Genomic DNA, 27310 nt, shown 5'->3' with positions numbered 1-27310 from the left:
AGTCACTAGTGTCCTGTTAAACACTCCCCTGGTACTGTAGTAGTCACTAGTGTCCTGTTCACAATACTGATCCCAGCCTAGCTGTACTGGCCTGGTTACGTGGTGCCCTGCTCACAATACTGAGCCCAGCCTATCTGTACTGGCCTGGTTACGTGGTGCCCTGCTCACAATACTGAGCCCAGCCTATCTGTACTGGCCTGGTTACGTGGTGCCCTGCTCACAGTACTGAGCCCAGCCTATCTGTACTGGCCTGGTTACGTGGTGCCCTGCTCACAGTACTGAGCCCAGCCTAGCTGTACTGGCCTGGTTATGTAGTGCCCTGTTCACAATACTGAGTCCAAGCTAGCTTTACTGGGCTGGTGTGGTTATGCATCCACCATAGTTGCTGGAGTGGACAATGTACTGTCAAAAGAAAGGGCAGCACAGTACAGTTTAGGTCGACACGATAGTGTGAAAAGGGAAATGTCACATCTGCGCTAACGAATCCTCTTCTCTTGTCTCACAGGGACCAGTGAAGACGGAGAGAGGCAGTGAAAGAATTATTGAAGGGGTCTTCTCCATGACAGGAGGGTGTATCCCTCTCCTAGTATAACTACCAAGTGTTCAGACCTCCAGCACCTGAGGACCCTGTATGAGCCAATGTCTCATATTGTAGTGACACAACATCTACATCCCAAATGACAGCCTATTCCCTATGTGCCCTGGTCAACAATAGTGGAAAACATAGGGAACAGGGTGCCATTTGGGATGCAACCAAACACCTTAAATGGTTCCTTCTCTTACTTTGTATTATTACTCCAGAGAGAGACAGAGAGATAGCTGTAGGAATGATGACAGAGTCCTGAGAGGACCACAACCAAGCAGAATGTGACTGATAATATAGATGTATTAGAGATATATAACATCTACACTTATGACAATTAATAATAACTTATTTGCTCAAATCACCATTGACGTTCATTAGCGACAAGTCATTTGTGGAAAGGAAAAAGAGACAAGAAAAATGACAGACTTGGTCTCATTGCTGCTCTCTCATTGGCTGCTTTGGTCCTCCATCGGCTTGCTCATTGGCTGGTTGGATCTTCTAGAACAGTGTTACAGTGCTTCCCTGGAGCCATTGAATGACGTCTGATGACCGCCCCACAGGAAGCTGCTGTCTGTGGGGGTTCAAAGATGAAAATAAACCCCCGCCCTTTAAAAATGACAGAGGAATAGGGGTGGGGGTGCTGCGAAACTTACTGTGCCCCCTTGACAAAGCCACAAGAATGTGGATGGTCTTGCTGATGTTTTAGTTCAGGGATAAAAAAATGTATTATTATGATGTTATACCATAGCATTGTTGAATATGTGTTTCTGATTGGCTTGAAGGGCATTCTAGAGCGTGCATTATTTCCGCATAACGCACGGTAGAAAGACTATAGTTCGTTCTTACATATTATATGTTTGAGCTGCTTTTGAAAGCAAAAGTTCAATTGAAAACATTATTGGCATGTTTGAATTCGATTTTCATGATGGCGAGCTAGGACTGATGGTTTGGTTAGCTAAACTAGCAAGTCTGTTTGTTTGGTTACCAAGGCAACCACTGTCGCTGTCTAGTAAACTTGCTAGCTACTTCAGTGGATGTTAAACACATTTCTACTTGCAAATTAACACATTTCTAGCAGCAAATGTGTTAAATTATAGCCCTGGTATAAAAGGGATAATCAACTTGGGGCTCTATGCATACTCTGGAAAAGTTGAAGGTCAGCTGGAACACACCTTCCACATCGTTCATTATTTTCCATAGAACACATAGCTCTGGTTGATTATCCCTTACATAACAGATCATTAGAACAAGAGCCCTGTTGAAATGTATGTATGTTATAATATATATGGCTCTGCTTACAACTTGGTAACACTGTTATGTGTCTGTTTCACAGTTCTTTGTAACGTTAGTTACTCCTCCCCTTACAAAAAAAGGTTGCCGTTTTGAAACTGCAGTACAAGTGCAGTAACTGCAGTCAACTGTGGTATTTTGGATGCAGTAATTGCAGAATAACTGCAGTTACACTGCCAAATGACTGCAGTAAAAAAAAATGGTTATTTTGGACACAGTATTTCCAGCAAACTGCAGTTATACTGCACTCTAATGGCAATATTTTTTGGTAAGTGTCTTCTCTCTGGTCAATGAAGACCTCCACATCTGTTCAAAATGCACTTCCTCTATTAGAATGATTAGGCCAGTTGAGAAGCTCTAAAGTAGATATATTTAGGGTAGAAGCGTGTACTGAACAAAACCTGATAGAGTGCCATTTCAGCCGAGCCTGTAGGAGCCTGTTAGTAGCACCACCTATAGATCAATGTTGAAAATACATCTACTGTACCTGCATTTACGTTTCAGGTCACCCCTGTGTTGGGTCTACATGACTAAAATATAAGGCGGAGAACACTGTGTGTAATGTTAATGTAATGGATCTGTTACAGCATAGATCCATGAGGGTCGTATTCATTAGGTATGACTAGGGGGAAAAAGTACTGAAATGAGACTATCTGGACTTTAAAATTATATATATATTTAACTAGGCAAGTCAGTTAAGAACAAATTCTTATTTACAATGAAAGCCTACCGAGGAACTGCCTTGTTCAGGGGCAGAACGACAGATTTTACCTTATCAGCTCGGGGATTCGATCCAGCAACCTTTCGGTTACTGACTCTACTGGCTCGACCTGCCGCCCACTTGTCCAATAAGACACGCTTATTAACGTTTTTCATCGCATAACCTTTTCCGTTAAGTGCCCTAATGAACGTGACCCAGGATCCCTGTTTGTGTCTGTCCCTGGAAACTCAAGGGTCATTTGGTAACAAAACATTATACGTTTATTATAATGCATTATAAAGGACGCTATAAAGTATTATACATTACTGTCTAGCCCATGTAATGATTCATACAGTAGCTTTGCTCACGTTTCATTTAACCAGCGATACAATGAGTGGAATGTGACGGAGGGAGAGAAAAGAGGGATGAATAGAAGAGATTTGCATCCTAAAATGGCACCCTATTCCCTTTATAGTGCACTACTTTTGACCAGAACCCAATGGGCCCTTTATAGTAGACTACTTTCGACCAGGGCCCATAGAGCATTTGGGACCCCACCCAGGTGAAGCCACAGCCACACTGGTTTGGTCATAATATCTCTTCTGGACGGTTTTCCTGGACACAGATGAATCATAGTCCTGGACTAACAAACACTTTCAATAGAGAATCACCATTAAAATAGGTTTTGAGATCAGGACTTATTCTGTGTCTGGGAAACCAGCCCTGTATGATTAAATGCAAGAGCGCCTTTCAATTCAACTACATGTCTATACTATATCTGTCATGAAGCTCTGATTGTCACCGGTCTACCTACACCATCTAATGCAGGTCTATTTTATTACATGTAAGAGATGGTTATCTCTACAGGTGTTCAAGGTGTACAGACATTGCAACAGGACGGTTACAGATTGACACATCTCACATAATAGTGTATGAATGTTATCAACATGTTTCAAGATCATTTGACTTGGTTTTACTACTGCTGTACCATCTCCTCTCCTTCCGGGGCCATGTATCAAGCGTCTCAAAGCAGGAGTGCTGACTTAGGATCAGTTTGGCCTTTTAGATCGCAATAAATAAGATCACACAGGCAGGACCTGATCTTAGATCAGTACTCATTCTCTGAGACACTTGATACATTCACCCCCCTGATTCTCCTGAGTCACTAAAAGGGCCAATTCTATTTTCTCTCTCTGCCTGCCTTTTAAGTTTTTCACATTCTGCAAGGAGAGAGACTTTCCCCCTAGTATTTCTTATCTACCAATATGAGTCTGTTTCTGAAATGGAATTATATTCTCTGTATAGTGCAAAAACAAAAATACAAATATTTGTGCACTATATAGGGAATAGGGGCCATTTCAGACACAACTTTAACCTCTACGGGATTGTGTGTGTCCTCCCACGGGACAGTTGCGCTAACGTGCACTAATGTGATTAGCATGACATTTTAAGTAACAAGAAAATTTCCCAGGACATAGACGTATCTGATATGGGCAGAAAGCTTAAATTCTTGTTAATCTAACTGCACTGTCCAATTTACAGTAACAGTGAAAGAATACTATGCTATTCTTTGAGGAGAGTATCAATAAAATGTATCAATAAACCAATTAGGCACATTTGGGCAGACTTGATACAACATTTTGAACAGTAATTCAATGGTTTATTGGGTCAGTCTAAAACTTTGCACCTACACTGCTGCCATCGTATTTCAGACACCACTTTAAAGTAATCCACTGCAGCCAGATTGTGGAGTTACTTACCCGCTCCTCTTCGCTCTCTGTGGAGCATAAGTCCTCAACCAGTCCATGCCGGCTTGTCTAAATAGTGGCGGTGCGTAAAGATTGCACTTACCACAAAGTCCTCGTTTCCCTGTGTTCGCTGTATTGTCATTAGCACAATATACATGATCCCGATTTTAGCTTCAAGGCGGCGGCCATTTTGAAAATCCTAAAAGGTAGATTGTGCTGATTTAATGGCACACTAAAACATGTCGCGCGCCATATTTTTCAAACACAGTGAATAGTGCTAAAACAATTATGTCATATCTGAATTCTGCCATCTTTATGCACGTTGGCCATTTGCCAAAGAGAAAGGACAACAATAACCAATGGCTAAGCTAAATAGACAATTGATATTAGTTGAGATTTGAGTAGGTGAGATGGGTTGGTCCGTACACCAGTAGTAACACCATCATGGACCCCAGGAAGAGTAGCTGCTGCTTCTAATAAAATACCAAATACCAAATCATCATCACTCTATAGATCCATTCTAGCTTGGTCCCAGATCTGCTTGTGCTCTTTCCAACTCACTGTCAAGCCAAACATTTGACATAGCAATTCCACAAGGTGTTGGTAAGAGAGCAGAAACCGACTGGCATCCAGGCTAGTTCCATTCCTCAAGGCCTATGTCTCAGTTTCATGGCTGTCGTGCTAAAGTATAATTCAAGACAAATAAATGAAGCCAGTTTTTTTCCTCTTTTGTCTGTCACATTTATTGCTTTGTTTACTGTAATTAATTAATGTGAGCATAGGCACCTGAGCAATTGAGCAAATTAATCAGCAGCATTCCCACTTTGAAAATAGGGTTGCAAATGTATGTTTTTGCACCCCCACATTTTTAGACCAGGAAAGTATCATGACCCATTGGGTAATTTGTCATCATGCTTGTAGTCTTTAGCAACCTGGGAATCAGTGAAACACTCCTTGACCAGAGGCCCCAGGTGATCCGCCACTGCCGGCGGCACATTGTCCTCATAGAGAAAATAAATTAACTTCATCCTTGCTACTGTTCTTTGATGAAGAGTCTCTCCCTTCTCATATAAAGTTAGGATTCATGAGATAACCTGTAAGAGCTTTAGTGCACAAGCCCCTTCAGTGTCATAAATGTAAAATATTTGGTCATGTGTCAAGTGTGTGCAGAAGGGAAGAGTATCTTATGCCAGATTAATGGAAATGCTGCAACTGTGGAGGTGAACATGCGCCTGAATTCCTGGAGTGCCCTGTTAGGGTGAGTGAGAATGAGGTGGCAAGGGTAAGTAGTGTCCAGTGTGTCTCCTATCTGGAGGCGGTGAGAAAATTGGAAGGAACGAGTGATGGGGAATAAACAATGGTAGTAGAGCGACCACGACCAGTGAAGGGTTCTCATCAACCAAGGAATAGTGAAATGCTACATGGTAAAAAGGGGGACTTTGTATTATTTATTGCAATGGTCATAAACTGTACAACACAAGGGAGAAGAAATCTAAGAACATTGGAATCCTTGTGAATGCCGCATAACGTTTTTTGGGGGGCTGTGCCGAGTCAGTGCAAGAAATCCTGTCAGTGAATGTACTGCCATCACAGAACCCTGAGCCTGTGTAGGGATGTATTTTGGAGTGGACTGTGATTGAATAAGTGGGATTGGTTCTTAGTTGACGTGTTTTATTTGGTATGATGTCGTTTATCCTATGTCCCACGTTTTTTTTTTTTTTTTTCAATACCCCTACTAGCTGGTAGCGATAATGCGCCATTAACATTGGATTCCAACCGCCGTTAAACCCCATCGAAGAAGAAGAAGAGTACGTTGTGTTCCAAGTGGCTCTTGGGTAAAAGTAGGAGGTAGCAGACAACAGGATTCTTGAAAAGGGTGTTGTTGAACGTTTTCTTGACTTTTATAGATCAGGTGAACTCTTTGCAAATAATTTTTCTGAAGTAAGGTCAGCCTACATGAGACGTTTATTTGTCACAATTTAAATCGTGTTCTGATATTTAATTAGATGTTTGATTGCTCTGGTATAATCTATCTGAACGCTATGACTGTTGCCTACACATTTCTTTTCATGTGAAGAAACAGTAGCTTCCTTGATGGATTTGGTAAGTGTGGTTGCCTTTTAACAGTAGTGAATAGCTCCGCTGTATACAATTATATGTTCAGTTAACTTTTAACATTATATCTCTGCTGTGTGGCATAAAAAGGTGAGTTTGGTAAACTAACAGTAGCCTATAGCTCTACTGTATAAAATGTCTTGGTCTAGTTTTCATAATCTTTGATCTTCCACATCAATGCGTTACATCTGAACAGCTGGACAAAATAAACCATGGCGGTAATTAACTTGTTGGGATATTTTGTCCTTCAACAAAGTAACCTTCTAGCCTATCGCACACAAACCATTACACAAAATGATTGCTGTTTTGAAACTGCAGTAAAATTGCAGTAACTGCAGTCGACTGTGGTATTCTGGACGCAGTAATTGCAGAATAACTGCGGTGTACTGCACTGTAACTGCACAATTACTGCAGTAAAAAAAACGTATTTTGGACACAGTATTTGAAAGATACTGCAGTTGCACTCTGAATGCAATGTTTTTTTGTAAGGGGATTGATACAAGTCAGTGCGCAACGAGCAGGTAAAGTCAAAACCATGGAGAAATAATTACTCCTAGCCTACACCTTGTTCTTTAGAATAGCCGGACAGTGAAACAAAAATCACTTCAATCGTGTAAGTTCAGGTAGACAGCGGTCTACAACATAAGTAGCAGACACCATAGCAATTCGATATTGCTTTTTGTCAAGTACAAGGAACTGCATGGGCACGTTAGGTTATAGCACACATTCAACCTCCCAAAATAGCCTGCTCACCAAACAGATGTCTGTCATGGGGTAAAACGTAAATAAGGCGCAGTCATTCAAATCATTGTGAAATGTTTCATCCATTAGGAAATCTCAGGCAGAACCAATCAAATCGTCTGTAAATAATAGGTCCTAAGGTTTATTACCCTGAAATAATTGTCTTTAAAAATTCAGCGCATTTAGGCCCTTTTCAAATTATTACTCTTTTGGAGAAGTAACTGAAATGCGCACTGGCAATTATTATTTTCTATTTTTGTTAAATTCCATGATATTATAGACGCACAGAATATGTATTGGCTGAAGCCCATTGTAAATTCAAATCTCCCTACCGTCATATCTAAACCAATATGACACCAATGTCGATGAAAATTCCCAAATCAATATGATTGGAGGTACACAACACACTCCCCACCTCTCTCGTCATGAGCTGTTCGGACATTACGAATCATTCTATACCGGTTTTCTAACAGGGTCCTTCGCAATTTAGTTTTTAGAGTATTTTCTGTGCCTACCTAGCTCAAATTATTGATGTCGTAATAAAACGAGACTATAGTTTGCATTAAGTGACCATTGGATTAAAAAAATGTATTGACTAACTTTGTAGGTGCAACAGTTTTTATTACATGTATAATGTATCGCTCTCACGTGCACATTTCCGTCCATTAAGAACCAACGATGTGCGACCCCTGATTTTCTGATAATGCTAACATCTTTTCAACCAAATCTCAGTTGCTCGGCAACTATACAGCTGCTATTAGCTAACGTTAGCTTGCTTGTCCAAAGACCAGCAGCTAGCCTCTGTAGCTAGCTAACACCAGTCAGCTGAAAGTTATCTATCTAGCTAACCAACAGGCAAAGGAATGGTAACCAGCTATTTGTTTATGGAAGGTTTGTTACACAAATGACTTCAGCTATTAGCTAGTTAGAGCCAGACAACAACAGCTGAACTCGACATAGAAGCTAGCTAATGATAGATAGTTCACGTCCAAATGCCAGTTGTACATTTTTCCACAAAGCCTAGTTAGCTAACTACATTAGTTCAAAACCAACACCAAACTTTGGGCAAACTGTCCAAGCGACAGTAAGAGCTAGCCATATTTCACTGTCAGACAGGACACAACTCAAACTAGTTGAGAAAAGAAATGCACATGTAAACAGCATGTTGTGCACGGCAGTGAGCATATGTATGCTTGCTAATATCAGGACAAACTCACCAGTTTCGAACATCCAGAATAGATTCCAGTATGCTCCTTCTCCTGTCTTGACATTTTTATCCAAGTCTGTGCTGATCAACAGTGGCCAAACTAACAACTCTGCCATTCGACTGGCTTCATTGTATTTACAGATCCGATCTGGATGCTGGGCTAGCCAACCCCTGATTATTTAAATGTATAGGATGCATAGCTGCAATGCTTTAGGCTAAAACAAGCTGTAAAAGGCACAAGAAAGACGTCTCTAGTGTGCATGGGGATTTCTTTGTTTAGTTTCTATGGCTAAGTTATGCAACCTTCAAGAATACAACTTTTAAGTCAATGACTTAAAACCATTTTCCTTGACTTTGCTTTCAATGGGAATTTAGTCATATTTTACAATGCAAGACTGTCACAATTAATTGAGCTATTCACCTTCTGAAAGCTGCAGACAATTACCTTTGACTATCCATGGTCAATTCTAAACATACTTTAATAGTTAGTTCAAAACGGATTTCAGCTATTAGAGGGCAACATCTAGCAGACCAGGGTTTAAACCAGAAACCGTGGCAAGCACACCACCTGTGCCATTAAGGCCTAGGCCTTTTGGCAGAGGCCAAATTAAAGTTTACAGTAGCACTGCCAATGGCAGACTTGGTTAATGTAATGAAATGTTGTATAATGCACCTTTTTAAAAGAAAATCACCTTCCAGTGTAAAAACCAGGGAATCTCAAAACAAAGTTTTAAGTTAGAAGTAGGCATTGGTCTGAAGCTGGAAAAAGAAAGGAAATTCACAAGGTTTGAATCCTAAGCAACCTGCATACAAATTGTTCAAAATACAATAGACCAACAAAGCTACTGTAGTAGAGCAATACTGTGGGCTGTAAAACCTTGGTAGAGCATGGGTGGAGTAGGCATTGTGGTGCTCGTGAATTTCCTATCTTTTTCGGCTTCAGACCAATACCTACTTCTTACGTCAAACAATTTCGTTTTTTAATTCTTACTATAAAATAGATGTCTTGACAAGGGAACATAAGTGTCTTGTCTACTAAATTGCATAGCCACTGTAAAATAGGCTACATTAAAGTAGACTCAGCAAAATGACGCCACAAGCAGCAAATATTGCAATGAGCGAGATGCAAGACTTTGCTCTCACACAGTCACACAATGTATCTGTGCATGTATGTGCACGGGTACGCTTCACGCTGTTCCAGCATGGTTACCACAAGACCAAAACAGTTGGGAAGTTTAGCCTCGTGCTTCAACGCTCTGGGTTATTGCGGCAATTGACCCACTATGCTGTTTACTTTGTGCATCTAGCCTACGTCATATCGCGGCGTCTACCTTTAAACTCAGAATATGCAAGTGTTATCAGTTTTGAAATTTGTACTAAGAGTAAAAAAATATATACCACTTCCAAAGTGCTGAAATTATTTTCTATGTACAATACCTCCTGTGTTCACCAGGACAGAGCTAGCTCGTCCCCCTCCACCCTGCCGGAGTGCCCGGGTTGTAACTCTCCCAGTAGCGCCTTACTGCTAAATCTGAAGAGGGTGTCTGTGCGGCTGGTCGACTGCAGGAAAACACAAGGGAAGAGTGGAACTTCGAGAGGGGGACACGAGAAGGAGGGAGATGGAGATTTGATTTCATCAAGTAAGAACAATGGTGTGTGTGGATTAGACTACAATCTGCTTCTGCAACTTCTGTTAATTGATAGATACAAAATATACTGAATATTTCTGATAATATTTGTTTAGGGACCCATATTTCCAAAACTTAGTTATTCAATGTCTTTGTTTCACAGGGGAAACCCCTAACCGTCGTTCTCTCAGTGGGGGGCACTTATCATCTGGGGAGCCTCAACAACATCATGATGCTGACGAGACAGAGAATAATCTCAAGAAACTCCAGCAGAGACGTACAGGGAATAAACCTCACCACTACTGCTCTGACTTTGGGAAGAGGTTCACTACACAAAGGTCCTTAATTCTCCAGCGGAGTCACACCGGAGGGAAACCATACTGCTGCCCTCAATGTGGGAACTCTTTTGCTGCATCTAACACCTTAAAATATCATCTAAGAATCCACACAGGAGAGAAACCGTACTACTGCTCTCAGTGTGGAAAGAGGTTTGCTGCATCTAACACTTTAAAATCTCATCTGAGAATCCATACAGGAGAGAAACCGTATAGCTGCTCTCAGTGTGGGAAGAGTTTCACGTGTCCAGGGGGTCTTAAAGTACACAGAAGAAGCCATACAGGAGAGAAACCTTACAGATGCTCACAGTGTGGGAAGAGTTTCACTGCTTCTCACACGTTAAAATTTCATCTGAGAATTCATACAGGGGAGAAGCCATACCCCTGCCTTGATTGTGGGAAAGGTTTTGTTAGTGCAGGAGCCCTAACCATACACCAGCGTATACACACTGGAGAGAAGCCTTATAGCTGTCATCAGTGTGGAAAGAGCTTTTCTGTTTCAGAAAAACTAACTACACACCAGCGCATACACAGTGGAGAGAAACCTTATAGCTGTGATCAGTGTGGGAAATGCTTTGCTCGGTCAGGAGAGCTGACTACACACCAGATAACACACACTGGAGTGAAGCCTTATAGCTGTGATCAGTGTGGGAAGAGCTTTGCTCTAGCTTCCACCCTGACTACACACCAGCGAACACACACAGGAGAAAAACCTTACAGCTGTTATCATTGTGGGAAGTGCTGTGCTCGAGCTTCCTCCCTGACTAGACACCATCGAACACACACTGGAGAGAGAACTTATGTTTGTCTATGTGGAAAGAGCTTTTCTCTAGCTTCCACCCTGAATAGACACCAGCGAACACACACTGGAGAGAAGCCTTACAGCTGTGATCAGTGTGGGAAGAGCTTTGCTCGAGCTTCCTCCCTGAATAGACACCAGCGAACACACACTGGAGAGAAGCCTTACAACTGTGATCAGTGTGGGAAGAGCTTTGCTCTATCAGAACACCTGAATAGACACCTGCGAACACACACAGGAGAGAAGCCTTATAGCTGTGATCAGTGTGGGAAGAGCTTTGCTCTAACTGACAGCCTGACTACACACCAGCGAATACACACTGGAGAGAAGCCTTATAGCTGTGATCAGTGTGGGAAGAGATTCAGTCAATCAGGGACACTGAATTCACACCAGCGAACACACACTGGAGAGAAACCTTATGTCTGTCTTTGTGGAAAGAGCTTTTCTCATTTAGGGCCAATGAAAAAACACCAGAAAGCAACAATGTGCCATATTTCATCTCCCTCCTATCCAGTTCCAGATCCCTAAATATATGTGAAATAGAAAACATCTAGTCAACAGTCATATCCATCTACCATTCTTAAACAGTTGACTTAGTCTGATCACCATGGTAACCTCTGGAGCATAATATGCAGCTCTGATCTAGGATCAGGTCTCCCCTGTGTCTATGTAATATCACACATTGTGTTTTTAAATGGATCATTGTCATCATAGAAGATGTCATAATGAACCTGTGTGTGGGAGGGTGGGGGTTGATCATTGTATTCTTTCATATACTCATAATACTATTATTATTATTATTATTATTATTATTAAATCAAGTGGCGCAGTGGTCTAAGACCATCTCAGTCTTCAACCACAAGGCATCACTACGGACAACCTGGTTCAAATCCAGACTGTACTCTGTTCACCCATGACTGAGTGGCTGTGCATGACTCCAACACCATCATTAAGTTTACAGATGACACAAGGGTGGTAGAGCTTTTCTTTTCTCTCGACAGCCTATAGGGAAGAGGTCAGAGACCTGGCAGTGTGATGCCAAGACAACAACCACTCCCTCAACGTGGCCAAGACAAAGAAGTTTATTGTGGGCTACAGGAAACTGAGGGCCGAACGCATTAACGGGGCTGTAGTGGAGCGGGTCGAAAGCTTCAAGTTCCTCAGTCGTGAAGAGGGCACAACAACGCCTCTTACCCCTCAGGAGGCTGAAAAGATTTGTCACGGGCCCTCAGATCCTCAAAGTTGTACAGCTGCTCCATTGAGAGCATCTTGACAGGCTGCATCCCCGCTTGGTATGGCAACTGCTTAGCATGCATCCGCAAGGCGCTACAGAGTGTCATGACCCCCCATAAATACCTTTCTCCCTTCCCCTCTCTCTCTGACCCTACTGAAGGACTTTTGAATAGCCTTTGTTAAATATAGAGAGTCTGGGAACATCAAACAAGTGGGGGAAAGGAACCATATTTCGGTAATAGAACCAGTTGGAAATATGCGTTGGAACTTAATGAGTATGGATGTCAGTTCGGTTGTCATCTGAGACATTATGACTGATGACAGAACGACATAAACTGTACCTGGGAAAGTCTACACATTCTAGTTATCAGATTCACATGGAATTGTTGTGCAATTTAAATGTTTGATATTGAAACTGTTTGTTAGAAGATTAAATGTAATTTTAGCTTCCAAATGAGATAATTGGGTTTTCATAAGGAAAGTGCCCTGCTTAATCAGTGGCCCGCCCCTGTGAAGAGACAGGGGTTATAAACGATGAAACACACCCTTCTCCCTCTCCACTATATAAGCCTTTGACGAAAAGGTAACCAGCTGTTCCGGGTACGTGAGGTCTGTAGCCTCTGCGTTAAAAGGACTCACATATAAGGTACAGAACTAAGCCAACCTCGGCGTGAGCTTTGGTTGCGAATGGTATGAACTTGGAACTCTTATTCACTACAGAAGTGATACTTCCTAGCCGTTGAGTTAGCAGCGGCTGCTGTAAACGTGGGCTAGGAAAGGACGGACGACGGATCCAGTCTAACACACAACGAAGATACTACAACGTATCCAATTTACCACCAGAGACATTCTTCCGAGGACAGGAAGATCTCTGTTGGCCAACCCGGCCAGCATCTACGACCAACCTACCGAAGCGCAGCTCAGAGTAAATATTTATTGCATTTTCCTTTTCCAAATGGGCGGTAATTTAGAATGCATAAGATTCTGTATTTATGATAGCACAGCTTCTCCCTTTGTTACTCAGGCTTCCCGCTCTTTCATTCAAGCCCAACCCCCTCTCTTTGTGTAACAAGCCTCATACAGGTTCCGTCCACCAGGGACGTTTTCTGTATGACATAATTTGTATTCTGTGTATATGTAATTCTATGTGATTAGTTTAGGTATTTGGTAAATAAATAATTAAACCCAATTTTGTATTGCTGATTCAACTTGATAGCCAGGGTTTGTGAAGATAACCAAGAATTTACAACTTTCATATGAGACTGAAAATAAGGTGACGATTAATGTGGACTGCTATTGATGTAAAAGATTACTAGGTCTTTAAGAGTTTATTCGGAAGTTAACAGCTCTATAAACGTTCTTCCGTGGTGCCCCTACTTTCTAGTTAATTACATTTACATAATTAGCTCAATCGGGTGATATTAATTACAGAGAAAGGATTTTATAGAATAGCATGTCATATCACTTAATCCGGCATAGCCGAAGACACGACAAGAGGGTAATACATACGGCACAGTACATCATTAGCGCCGAACTCCCTGCCATCCAGGACCTCTATACCAGGTCATGTCAGAGGAAGGCCTTAAAAATGGTCAGGCTCCAGCCACCCAAGTCATACTGTTCCCTCTGCTACCTCACGGCAAGCGGTTCCGGAGCACCAAGTCTGGGACCAAAAGGTTCCTGAACAGCTTCTACCCCCAAGCCATAAGACTGCCAAACAGTTAATCAAGTAGCTACCCAGACTATTTACAGTGCATTCGGAAAGTATTCAGACCCCTTGACTTTTTCCACATTTTGTTACAGTGAGGGAAAGTAGTATTTGATGCCTTGCTGATTTTGTACGTTTGCCCATTGACAAAGAAATGATCAGTCTATAATTTTAATGGTAGGTTTATTTGAACAGTGAGAGACAGAATAACAAAAAAAATATCCAGAAAAACGCATCTCAAAAATGTTATAAAATGATTTGCATTTAAATGAGGGAAATAAGTATTTGACCCCTCTGCAAAACATGACTTAGTACTTGGTGGCAAAACCCTTGTTGGCAATCACAGAGGTCAGACGTTTCTTATAGTTGGCCACCAGGTTTGCACACATCTCAGGAGGGATTTTGTCCCACTCCTCTTTGCAGATCTTGTCCAAGTCATTAAGGTTTTGAGGCTGACGTTTGGCAACTCGAACCTTCAGCTCCCTCCACAGATTTTCTATGGGATTAAGGTCTGGAGACTTGCTAGGCCACTCCAGGATCTTCATGTGCTTCTTCTTGAGCCACTCCTTTGTTGCCTTGGCCGTGTGTTTTGGGTCATTGTCATCCTGGAATACCCATCCACGACCCATTTTCAATGCCCTGGCTGAGGGAAGGAGGTTCTCACCCAAGATTTGACGGTACATGGCCCCGTCCATCGTCCCTTTGATGCGGTGAAGTTGTCCGGTCCCCTTAGCAGAAAAACACCCCCAAAGCATAATTTTTCCACCTCCATGTTTGACGGTGGGGATGGTGTTCTTGAGGTCGTAGGCAGCATTCCTCCTCCTCCAAACATGGCGAGTTGAGTTGATGCCAAAGAGCTCCATTTTGGTCTCATCTGACCACAACACTTTCACCCAGTTGTCCTCTGAATCAATCAGATGTTCATTGGCAAACTTTAGACGGGCATGTATATGTGCTTTCTTGAGCAGGGGGACCTTGCGGGCGCTGCAGGATTTCAGTCCTTCACGGCGTAGTGTGTTACCAATTGTTTTCTTGGTGACTATGGTCCCAGCTGCCTTGAGATCATTGACAAGATCCTCCCGTGTAGTTCTGGGCTGATTCCTCATCGTTCTCATGATCATTGCAACTCTGTCTTTTATACAGGTAACAAGTAGAGGTCGACCGATTAATCGTAATGGCTGATTAATGGCCGATTAAAATATATATTTTTTTAGACCTTTATTTAACTAGGCAAGTTAGTTAGGAACACATTCTTATTTTCAATGGCGGCCTAGGAACGGTGGGTTAACTGCCTTGTTCAGGGGCAGAACGACAGATTTTTACCTTGTCAGCTCAAGGATTCAATCTTGCAACCTTAAGGTTAACTAGTCCAACGCTCTAACCACCTGCTTTACATTGCACTCCACGAGGAGCCTGCCTGTTACGCAAATGCAGTAAGAAGCCAAGGTAAGTTGCTAGCTAGCATTAAACGTATCATATAAAAAACAATCAGTCAATCATAATCTCTAGTTAACTACACATGATTGATGATATTACTAGTTTATCTAGCCTGTCCTGCGTTGCATATAATCACTTAGGTATACGTTGCTCCAACCATAAACATCAATGCCTTTCTTAAAATCAATACACATGTATATATTTTTAAACCTGCATATTTAGTTAATATTGCCTGCTAACATGAATTTCTTTTAACTAGGGAAAATGTGTCACTTCTCTTGGAAACAGAGTCAGGGTATATGCAGCAGTTTGGGCCGCTGCGAACTGTGAAGACTATTTCTTCCTAACAAAGACAGCCGACTTCGCCAAACGGGGATGATTACACAAAAGCGCATTTGCGAAAAAAGCACAATCGTTTCACCAATCTACCTAACCATAAACATCAATGCTTTTCTTAAAATCAATACACAGAAGTATATATTTTTAAACCTGCATATTTAGCTAAAAGAAATCCACATTAGCAGGCAATATTAACCAGGTGAAATTGTGTCATTTTGCGTTAATTGCACGCAGTCAGGGTATATGCAACAGTTTGGTCCGCCTTGCTCGTTGCGAAGTAATATGCCAGAATTTTACGTAATTATGACATAACATTGAAGGTTGTTCAATGTAACAGGAATATTTAGACTTAGAGATGCCACCAGTTAGATAAAATACGGAACGGTTCCGTATTGCACTGACAGGAAAAACGTTTTGTTTTCGAGATGATAGTTTCCGGATTCGACCGTATTAATGACCTAAGGCTCGTATTTCTGTGTGTTATTATGTTATAATTAAGTCTATGATTTGATATAGCAGTCTGACTGAGCGATGGTAGGCAGCAGCAGGCTCGTAAGCGTTCATACAAACAGCAATTTTTTGCGTTTGCTAGCAGCCCTTCGCAATGCATTGCGCTGTTTATGACTTCAAGCCTGCCAACTCCCAAGATTAGGCTGGTGTAACCGATGTGAAATGGCTAGCTAGTTAGAGGGTGCACGCTAATAGCGTTTCAAACGTCACTTGCTCTGAGACTTGGAGTAGTTGTTTACCTTCCTCTACATGGGTAACGCTGCTTCGAGGGTGGCTGTTGTCAATGTGTTCCTGGTTCGAGCCCAGGTAGGAGCGATGAGAGGGACGGAAGCTATACTGTTACACTGGCAATACTAAAGTGCCTATAAGAACATCCAATAGTCAAAGGTATATGAAATACAAATCGTATAGAGAGAAATAGTCCTATAATTCCTATAATAACTAGAACCTAAAACTTCTTACCTGGGAATATTGAAGACTCATGTTAAAAGGAACCACCAGCTTTTATATGTTCTCATGTTCTGAGCAAGGAACTTAAACGTTAGCTTTTTTTACATGGCACATAGTGCACTTTTACTTTCTTCTCCAACACTTTGTTTTTGCATTATTTAAACCAAATTGAACATGTTTCATTATTTATTTGAGGCTAAATTGATTTTATTGATGTATTATATTAAGTTAAAATAAGTGTTCATTCAGTATTGTTGTAATTGTCATTATTACAAATAAAAAATAATAATTTTTTTAATCGGCCGATTAATCGGTACCGGCTTTTTTTTGGCAGAAGTCATGCTGGATTGACAGCATGGCCAATATATTCAACATTTTCTGGCCCATGATGTTGTATGTGAATGTTTATCCTTTTAAGCTTGGAAAAGAGACCTTAAACCCAGAATTGGACCACACATCCTCTCCACTGAATAGTAGGCTAGTGATTGCTTTGCAACGCTTGCAGTTATACACTGATTCCTTTCAAACCACTCCATTTTTATGGAATGGTCTGCCTACCAATGTGAGAGACGCAGACCCAGTCTCAACCTTTAAGTCTTTACTGAAGACTTATCTCTTCAGTAGGTCCTATGATTAAGTATAGTCTGGCCCAGGAGTGTGAAGGTGAACGGAAAGGCTGGAGCAACGAACCGCCCTTGCTGTCTCTGCCTTGCCGGTTCCCCTCTTTCCACTGGGATTCTCTGCCTCTAACCCTTTTACAGGGGCTGAGTCACTGGCCTACTGGTGTTCTTCCATGCCGTCCATGGGAGGGGTGCGTCACTTGAGTGGGTTGAGTCACTGACGTGGTCTTCCTGTCTGGGTTGGCGCCCCCCCCTTGGGTTGTGCCATGGCGGAGATCGTTGTGGGCTATACTCGGCCTTGTCTTAGGACGGTAAGTTGGTGGTTGGAGACATCCCTCTAGTGGTGTGGGGGCTGTGCTTTGGCAAAGTGGGTGGGGTTATATCCTGCCTGTTTGGCCCTGTCCGGGGGTATCATCGGATGGAGCCACAGTGTCTTCTGATCCCTCCTGTCTCAGCCTCCAGTATTTATGCTGCAGTAGTTTATGTGTCGGGGGGCTAGGGTCAGTCTGTTACATCTGGAGTATTTCTCTTGTCTTATCCGGTGTCCTGTGTGTATTTAAATATGCTCTCTCTAATTCTCTCTTTCTCTCTTTCTGTCTTTCTCTCGGAGGACCTGAGCCCTAGGACCATGCCTCAGGACTACCTGGTATGATGACTCCTTGCTGTCCCCAGTCCACCTGGCCGTGCTGCTGCTCCAGTTTCAACTGTTCTGCCTGCGGCTATGGAACCCTGACCTGTTCACCGGACGTGCTTGTTGCACCCTCGACAACTACTATGATTATTATTATTTGACCATGCTGGTCATTTATGAACATTTTAACATTTTGACCATGTTCTGTTATAATATCCACCCTGCACAGCCAGAAGAGGACTGGCCACCCCTCATAGCCTGGTTCCTCTCTAGGTTTCTTCCTAGGTTTTTGGCCTTTCTAGGGAGTTTTTCCTAGGGAGTTTTTCCTAGCCACCGTGCTTCTTTCACATGCTTTGCTTGCTGTTTGGGGTTTTAGGCTGGGTTTCTGTACAGCACTTTGAGAATATCAGCTGATGTACGAAGGGCTATATAAAAATAAATTTGATTTGATTTAAATTTGATTGTTGAATTTGCGATTTTCAAGTTGTTGTGTAATGTTTATGTACAATTGCTGATGAGCACTGATACGTATTATCTATAATTTATCTTCACTCTGCGGTCCGACTCATCCCAAACCATCTCAATTTGTTTGAGGTCTGGGGATTGTGGAGGCCAGGTCATCTCATGCAGCACTCCATCACTCTCCTTCTTGGTAAAATAGCCCTTACACAGCCTGGTGGTTTGTTGGGTCATTGTCCTGTTGAAAAACAAATGATAGTCCCACTAAGCCCAATCCAGATGGGATGGCATACCACTGCAGAATGCGGTGGTAGCCATGCTGGTTAAGTGTGCCTTGAATTCTAGATAAATCACAGTGTCACCAGCAAAGCACCCCCACACCATAACACCTCCTCCTCCATGCGTCACGGTGGGAAATACACATGCAGAGATGTTTTAATCAATTACTTTGTAACGTGATTATATTTAGTATAGTTTCATCTAAAAAGGATAACTTCAATGTTTTATAATTTAAATGTTTATGAAAAATCACTGAGGATGGTCCTCCCCTTCCTCTGGAGGAGCCTCCACTGATACACACCCCAAACTGACCAGTTAGTCACCCAGATAATCCCCTCCTTACTAATACCTAACGAGCTCAAAAAGTAACAAATCACATAGCCAAATAACAGATGGCGAATTACATTGATATGCTTTGGAATGTCTAGCCAGCGTATCAGGAAAGCAAGTTAGATTTTGGTTTAGATATACAAATGTAGTTTACTAGCCAGTTAGGTTGTTAGCGACCTTACATCAGATTGTCCTCTTTTCTGCTGCTCTGATGTTGGCTGACTGGATGCCTTCATCTTTGAAATGAAGGGGGAAAAAAGAGGGGGAAAAAATGATTTGATAGAATAGCATCACTTCTCAATGTCCGACGACATGGCAACCACATGAGTTGAGACTTTATCAAAATCCTCTGGTTCAAAGTTGTGGCTACAAACAAACATTTTGATATTTCTCGCATCAACTGGATTCACCTTCACGGGGCGGCCCTCCAAGTCCTGAAATCGCTATGAATTCTGGATATTGTGATTTGTTTACAACCAGAAAATGTAGCAAGCCCGTTTCTACAAGTGAGATACAGAAACGTTCATATTTACATGTAGTGAGGAATTTCAACATTTTTATGACACGATATATTCATAACATATTAATGGACATACACTGAGTGGACAAAACATTATGATCACCTGCTCTTTCCATTACATAGACTGAACAGGTGAATCCAAGTGAAAGCTGTGATCACTTACTGATGTCACTTGTTAAAGTCACTTCAAATCAATGTAGATGAAGGGGAGGACAGGTTAAAAAAGGGATTTTTAAGCCTTGAGACAATTGAGACATGGATTGTGTATGTGTGCCATTGATGTTGAATGTGCAAGAAAAAAATATTGAAGTGCCTTTAAACAGAGTATGGTAGTAGGTGCCAGGAGCTCCAGTTTGTCTCAAGAACTGAACCCTAACACGACATCCAGCCAACTTGACAAAACTGTGGGAAGCATTGAGTCAACATGGGCCAGCATCCCTGTGGAACACTTGACACTTTGTAGAGTCCATGCACCAAGAAATTGAGGCTGTTCTGAGGGAAAAGGGGGGTGGGGGCAACTCAACATTAGGAAAGTGTTCTTAATATTTTGTGCACTCAGAGTATACAGGTAAGTCTGTATTCTTGAGGTCGAAGATCAAAGTTCTGTCAATCTAAACATTCTGAAAATGTGTCTGATGGATAGCTATGAATCTAATATTTCCAATGATATATGATTAAAGGGTAAACATGAGTAATAACCTGATGTACTGTATGCTGACGTTGTCATAGGGTAAAACCTCTATGGGAAAACTGAATGGGATGGAGGGATGAATAGAAATAGTGATAAAACACAGAAAGCTACCATTGCTGCAATGATAGAACACATTCAACTCCAGGGACATAGATCTTTAAAAAAAACACTATGAGACATTTTCACCCCAAGTGAGACAACCGAGCCCCCTGGCTCATTGACTATAAGGCCTACAGATTAATTCTGTTTCTTTTTTATCATTGTGTCTGTGTGTGTGTATATAAATATATATAGAAAATTCTACAGGCGTGTATATTTCAATAATTATGTTATTTTACTTTTAGAAGTGTGTGTATTGTTGTATTTTGTTAGATATTACTGCACTGTTGAAGCTAGGAACACAAGCATTTCTACACCCGCAATAACATCTGCTAAATATGTGTATGTGACAAATACAATTTGAAGATTAGAGTGTGTGTTTGTGTTTGAGTACAGGTGCATAGGTTTGTGTGTGTGGGTTTGTAATTGGTGGAGGGTGGTATGTGCATTAACATTAGTGAAGTACCACATAAAACATTAGTTTAGGTGTTATTACATAATCGGTTGAAGTAATTATGTTATTCATTTAAAACGTTGTTACTCACCTGATTACATAACTTATTACATTAAGTGGAAAAAGTTATCATATTAACCAAGAAGATATTACATTTACTGGTTTTATTACATTATAAATGTAAAAGTTATTACATTAACCGTTGTTACAAGACAGCATACACAGTTCTTTCCTTGACCTCATGAATATTATTATTCAATGCGTCATTGATTAGTTTTAGGATCCTTTTAAATGAATGTAGATATATATTTTTTTTTAAATGAAAGTGATAAATTCTTGTTAAGAAGATAATTTATTTAATATATTGATCAATTGAATAAATGAATATACACCTATTGTTGAAACATTATTCTACATAATGACATGTAATAATAATAGTATCATGAGTAGATGAAAGATACAATTATCAACACCCGCCCACACAAACAGGTTCACTATGACATTTTCTATAATAACATTTATCCATTTAGATCAATGTGTGATATTACATAGACACAGGGGAGACCTGATCCTAGATCAGAGCTGCATATTATGCTGCACAGAGGTTACCATGGTGATCAGACTAAGTCAACTGTTTAAGAATGGGAGATGGATATGACTGTTCACTAGATGTTTTCTATTGATCATTTATTTATGGATCTGAAACCGGTGCCGGAGAGGAGGGAGATGAAATATGCCATGTTTTTGTTTTCTGGTGGGTTTTTTTCTTCCATTGGACCTAAATTAACAAAGCTTTTCCCACCTAGACAGTCATAAGGTTCCTTCTCCAGTGTGTGTTCACTGACGTGAATAAAGGGTCCCTGACTGACTGAAGCGCTTCCCACACTGATCACAGATATAAGGCTTCTTTCTCTCCAGTGTGTGTTAGCTTGTGTTTAGTCAGGGAGAAAGTTTGAGAAAAGCTCTTTCCACACTGATCACAGCTATAAGGTTTCTCTCCGGTGTGTGTTCGCTGGTGTCTAGTCAGGGTGGAAGCTCGAGCAAAGCTTTTTCCACATAGACAGACGTAAGGTCTCTCTCCAGTGTGTGTTAGCTTGTGTGTAGTCAGCTCTCCTGACTGATTGAATCTCTTCCCACATTGATCACAGCTATAAGGCCTCTGTCCAGTGTGTCTTCGCTGGTGTGTAGTCAGCTCTCCTGACTGATTGAATCTCTTCCCACATTGATCACAGCTATAAGGCCTCTCTCCAGTGTGTGTTCGCTGGTGTGTAGTCAGGTGTCCTGACTGATTGAAGCTCTTCCTACACTGTTCACAGCTATAAGGTTTCTCTCCAGTGTGTAAACGCTTGTGTATGGTCAGGCCTCCTGAATTAGCAAAGCTTTTCCCACAATCAAGGCAGGGGTAAGGCCTCTCCCCTGTATGAATTTTCAGATGATATTTTAAGGCATTAGATGCAGTAAAACCCCTCCCACACTGAGAGCAGCAGAACAGTTTCTCTCCAGTGTGAATCTGTTGGTGAATTAAGGACCTCAGTCTAGTAAAACTCTTCCCAAAGTCAGAGTAACAGTGGTGAGGTTTCTTCACTGTACTTCTCTGCTGGTTTTTCTTGAGGTGATCTGATCTGGAGAGATTCTTCTCTGCCTCTTCAGCAACATGTTGTTCAGGCTCCCCAGATGATAAGTCCCTTCCACCGAAAGAGCGATGGTTATGGGAGTCCCCTTTGAAACAAAATACATTGAGTTGCTAGGTTTTGGAAATATGGGTCCATAAATAAATATTATACAAATTATATAGCAACATACACTCAGCGGACAGTTTATTCGGTCCACCCCCTTTCACAAAAATGGATCGTTCCTACATACAGTGGGTCACGTGGCTGTGAGTCCATTGACCCATCCAGCCTGGTGTCAACGGTACAGGCTAGTCGAGGTGGTGATCTGGTGTGGATAATGTTTTCCAGGCACACGTTAGGTCCCTTGATACCAATTGAGCATCGATTGAATGCTACAACGTATCTGAACATTGTTGCTGACCAAACCCAATAGAGTATCTTTGGGATGAGATGAAAAGGGCTGTTAGCTGCATGAATGTGCAGCCGTCCAATCTGCAGCAACTGCGTAATGCCATCGCGTTAGAATGGACCAACATCCCTGGGGAACGTTTGACACCTTGTAGAATCAATGCACCAAAGAATTCAGGTTGTTCTGGAGGCAAAGGAGGGTCCGACCCAGTACTAGATGGGTGTACCTAACAATCTGGTAACTGAGTGTATATTTTTATCAAATCAACAGAAGTTGCAGAAGCAGATTGCAGTCTCATCCACACACCCCATTGTTCTTACTTGATGAAATCAAATCTCCCTCCTCCTCGTGTCCTTCTCTCACAGTTCCACTCTGCCCTGGTGTTTTCCTGCAGTCGACCAGCCTCACAGACACCCTCTTCAGACCCAGCAGTAAGGTGCTACCAGGAGAGTTGCGACCCGGGGACTCTGGCAGGGTGGAGGGGGATGGGCTAGCTCTGTCCTGGTGACCACAGAAAGTATTGTACATAGAATATCATTAGACCAAACATTTTATTACTTTAGTCTAAATCTCTGATTGACAGGAGGTATTATAAGGATGCACCATTCTCCTGAAGTGTGCAATCGTTCACTACTTTAAACATATGTAGTTTCTCAATCACGTCGGCCAATTTTTCAAATGGAAGTGGTATATATTTTTGTAACATCCAGTCTTATGTTCAGAACCTTTGATTCAACATTCAGTGGAGTTGAACACATCTTTCACCCTGAGTTAATCTTGGTTAACACAGAATTTAAGTGTCACGTAATTGGTCAGTCACTCGATTAAGTTCTGGGTTCATACATATTGGGAGAGATTAGGAGATGCTAGAACGAGGAGCAGAACCGGAATGAGAAGCTCCCCCGTCTCTCAAGATACGGGCCGAATGCCCCCTCCCCTTCCAAAATTTGAAAGACGGTAACACCTGCTAAATCATGATTTGTTCAAATAACCTGTGATGAAAAACCTAAAACACCAGAACTATTGCTGCTAGTTATCCCACTTGGAGCATGTTGAGAAAAATGTCAGTCTCATAGTTTCAGTATCCTTATACAGTACATACATAGAAGAAACCATCAGATATGGGGTATTGTAACATGTAGTAGAAACCTACAGTAAAAAGGTATATTGGTGTAGCCTGGTGAAATTTCTGCCCCATGCAACATTGCTCAGATCCACTTTTCTATGTGACTTGTTACTGTAACAGCATCCTCATCTAAAATCATCAGCTTACAGCGTATCAACAACATTCAGATAATGAATGGATTAAACTAATTTATTTCAGTACTTTTTAAAAAACTACACACTATATAATTCTGGTTTCGTAGTTCAGTTTTTAGCAGTTTAAAAACAAATGACAGGAAAATATTTTCAAAATGAATCAATTGAAAATGTGCTAAGTTTGAAACAGATTTTTGTGCTTAAAGTTGTGAAAATGTACCACATACTTGTGAAAATTGTACCAAAGAGAAACATAATTAGATTGATGGAGTCATGGGCTAGTGGGTGTATCCACCATATGTTTTATACCAGTCATTTCATTTCCAATCAGTGAAGGGAAGTGAATAAGTGCACACTTTGGAAGGACAGAAAGACAATTAGGGATTTGTTAACATAGTATCTAGGCAGAAGTGGAGCTAGCGTGAGGGCCATGGGTTTGATGTTAGCCTACCATTATTTAACCCTATAAAACATTATTTAAAAATATAAAACATGGTCAATTTAAATGATTAAATTCCATCCTGGAATTGGTCTAGGCGGTTGTTGCTTATTTTATAAAGCAATGTACCCTACAGATGTCTGTCAGTATACCTCCTTGAGGGGTCCCCTGGGACTGGTGGCTGCACTGCTGGTTGGGGAAGGACCAGGGTCTTCAAAATGATTCATTTATTTAGTAAGATATTTATCAAGTTAATAGTTTAAATTAAGTTAACACACTGCCGGTACTTGAGGTAGACCTATACAAGAAGAATCCAACAATGATGCATGTTGTCTACATTTTAAAAAGCCTAATACATCTTAAGGCAGGAATTAAGAAACATTAGGAAACGGAAAACATTCCAAAGAACAGGATAGCATATTCTGAGTTTGAACATACTCAGCGATATGATGTAGGCTATATGCACAAAGTAATCGGCTACATTTCAGCAATCACCAAAAACGTTGAAGTGCGAGACTAAACTAGCTAGCTTGCCTTCAGCTGACTGGTGTTAACTAACTAGCTACAGAGGCTAGCTGCTGGACTTTGGACAAGCAAGCTAACATTAGCTAATAGCAGCTGTATTGTTGCCAAGATGCTGACCCGTTCAGATAGAACTCTGAGATTTTCCTGAAAAGAAATGAGCAGTGTCAGAAAAGCTACAAAAGGGTCGCACATCGTTGGTTCTTAATGGACAGAAATGTGCACGTGAGAGCGATACATTATACATGTAATAAAAACTGTTGCAGATGCAAAGTTAAACATTTAAGTCCAATGGTCACGTTATGGAAGCTATGGTGCTGTTTTAATCCGATGAAAGAATTTCTGCTAAATAGGCACAGGAAATAATGAAAACTCACTACTATAATATAATGGAATATAACACAAAATATTAAATAATACTTGCCCAAATGAAATGTTTTACCAGTGCATAGCGAGATGCGCATCTCAGTTACTTCTCAGGAAGATTAATCATTTCAAAATTGGTTATTAACTAGCTGGCCTGGCGCATCCTTGACAATGAATGGAAATTAGGCTAGCGAGCAAGCATTTTAGCCAGGTAGCCTAGGACAACAAAACAGAGTGGTAGACGGTTCAGGGAACATGAAAGAGGAGGATGGCATTAGCGTTTCTCTACAAATTGGGTGCGTGAACATGTTTTTTTTTCTACTTGCACTCACACACAGATATCAATACCATTGATAGACATATTTAGCTTAGGTTTATCGGACTAAATCGTTTTTGGGATCTTTTAGTTGTCAATTTAGTAGACTAAGCATTGGTGATTAGATGTTGTTGAAGTTGAAATGGTGTTTAAATAGTGGAGGCAGCCCCTGTTTTCTTTGCGACTTGAGGTAACTCTAAATCAATAGTTGTTTAAAAGTGCGATTTAAAAAAAAAAAAAAACACTTTATTTATCTAGGCAAGTAAATTACATGCAAAATGTTTTGTGCTCTCCGTCTTTGTAATCCTTCTAACCCCCCCGTAAAAGTAATCCTTCTAACCCCCCCGTAAAATATTTAGATGCACTATTGTAAAGTGGTTGTTCCACTGGATATTATAAGGTGAATGCACCAATTTGTAAGTCGCTCTCGATAAGAGCGTCTGCTAAATGACTTAAATGTAAAAATGTAAATGTCTTGTATCGGCTGTGTCAAGGCTTATGAACTAACAGCATCAAACAACACAATCACAACACATAGGCTGTAATGTATTTTTTTCTGGATTGGCTTCCATGTAAAAACAACATTCTAGCTTATTTCTCCATGGTTCTGACTTTACCTGCTCGTTGCCTTGTATCAATCTGTGTGCGTTAGGCTAGTAGGCTACTTTGCTGAAGGACAAAACAACCCTGGTGTTTATTACCATCATTGTTTATTTTTGTCCAGCTGTTCATATGGAATGAATGGATATGGAAGATCAAAGATGATAACTAGGCCAATACATTTTATACTATTAATAAAAGTAAACCAAACGTACCCGATCCATCGTCGAAGATATTATTTCATCAGCGTTTCTTTAAATAAAAAAACATGAAAGTTAGTGTACTGCACTCTAGTTATTCTTTGTCACAGAATTCATAGAAAGAACAGCTAGACCAGAGCAATCAAACGTAATTGTAAATATCACAACTCGACTTAAATTGTGACAAATAAATGTCTGATGTAGGCTAATCTTACTTTGGAAAGATCCTGGATAAGATTTTACATGATCTATTAGAGTCAATAAAACGTTCAACACCCTATCCACCAAGAATCATGTTATCGTCTAACTCTACCTGAGTCTGTTGGAACAACGTCCTCTTCGACAGTCCAGATAGTTGTAATTCTCTAAGGCCCAGTAAGGGAAGCCTATAAAATACCAGACTGATTACAGCAGAGCTATACGTGCAGCAAACCAGTAAAACCCGATGTATGTTCAATCCGACCTCTGCAGTGGCCATGCAGCATTTACAGCAAGTCAACCTCCGCAGTTGTCAGTGCATTCATACTTCTTCCGCTTCACGAAAGCTGTGGTGAAGGAAGTAGTCTTCTTCTTCTTTGGTATTATGGCGGTCCGCATACAATTGTTATAGATGCATGCCGCTGCCTACTGTATTGGCTGTGTATCAGCCTACTGCTCTCTGCAGTCTGAATTCATT

At 41.1% G+C, this 27310-nt stretch overlaps 2 protein-coding genes and 1 pseudogene across 4 annotated transcripts in view; 2 read left to right on the top strand and 1 right to left on the bottom strand.

Moving 5' to 3' along the window:
• LOC106594314 (serine/threonine-protein kinase LMTK1) overlaps nucleotides 1–5051 on the top strand; it is a 75743-nt gene extending 70692 nt beyond the window's left edge. For both annotated transcript variants that reach the window (XM_082976063.1, XM_082976064.1), the window contains one exon: nucleotides 506–5051. In XM_082976063.1, the coding sequence (XP_082832189.1) occupies nucleotides 506–534 (29 nt within the window). In that variant the 3' untranslated portion in view covers nucleotides 535–5051. The remainder of the gene's footprint in view (nucleotides 1–505) is intronic.
• An 863-nt stretch (nucleotides 5052–5914) lies between these two features.
• Nucleotides 5915–13804, top strand: LOC106606287 (uncharacterized). The gene is made up of 3 exons (XM_014202431.3): nucleotides 5915–6427; nucleotides 9841–10039; nucleotides 10179–13804. Exons 1-3 carry the CDS (start codon nucleotides 6419–6421, stop codon nucleotides 11675–11677), a joined length of 1707 nt encoding a protein of 568 aa, XP_014057906.2. The 5' UTR covers nucleotides 5915–6418; the 3' UTR covers nucleotides 11678–13804.
• Nucleotides 13805–21058: 7254 nt separating this feature from the next.
• Nucleotides 21059–27310, bottom strand: LOC145850214 (uncharacterized; annotated as a pseudogene). Its single transcript, XR_014392494.1, has 4 exons — nucleotides 26948–27310; nucleotides 26650–26686; nucleotides 23252–23432; nucleotides 21059–22628 (listed from the first exon to the last, which is right to left on the bottom strand). The product of XR_014392494.1 is annotated as an uncharacterized LOC145850214 (transcript).

Source organism: Salmo salar, chromosome 06 (assembly GCF_965601325.2).
Source record: "Salmo salar chromosome 06, fSalSal1, whole genome shotgun sequence".
In the NCBI taxonomy this organism is placed as follows: domain Eukaryota; kingdom Metazoa; phylum Chordata; class Actinopteri; order Salmoniformes; family Salmonidae; genus Salmo; species Salmo salar.
Note: the sequence above shows the minus strand (reverse complement) of the source record. Positions and strands in the feature narration are given on the sequence as shown.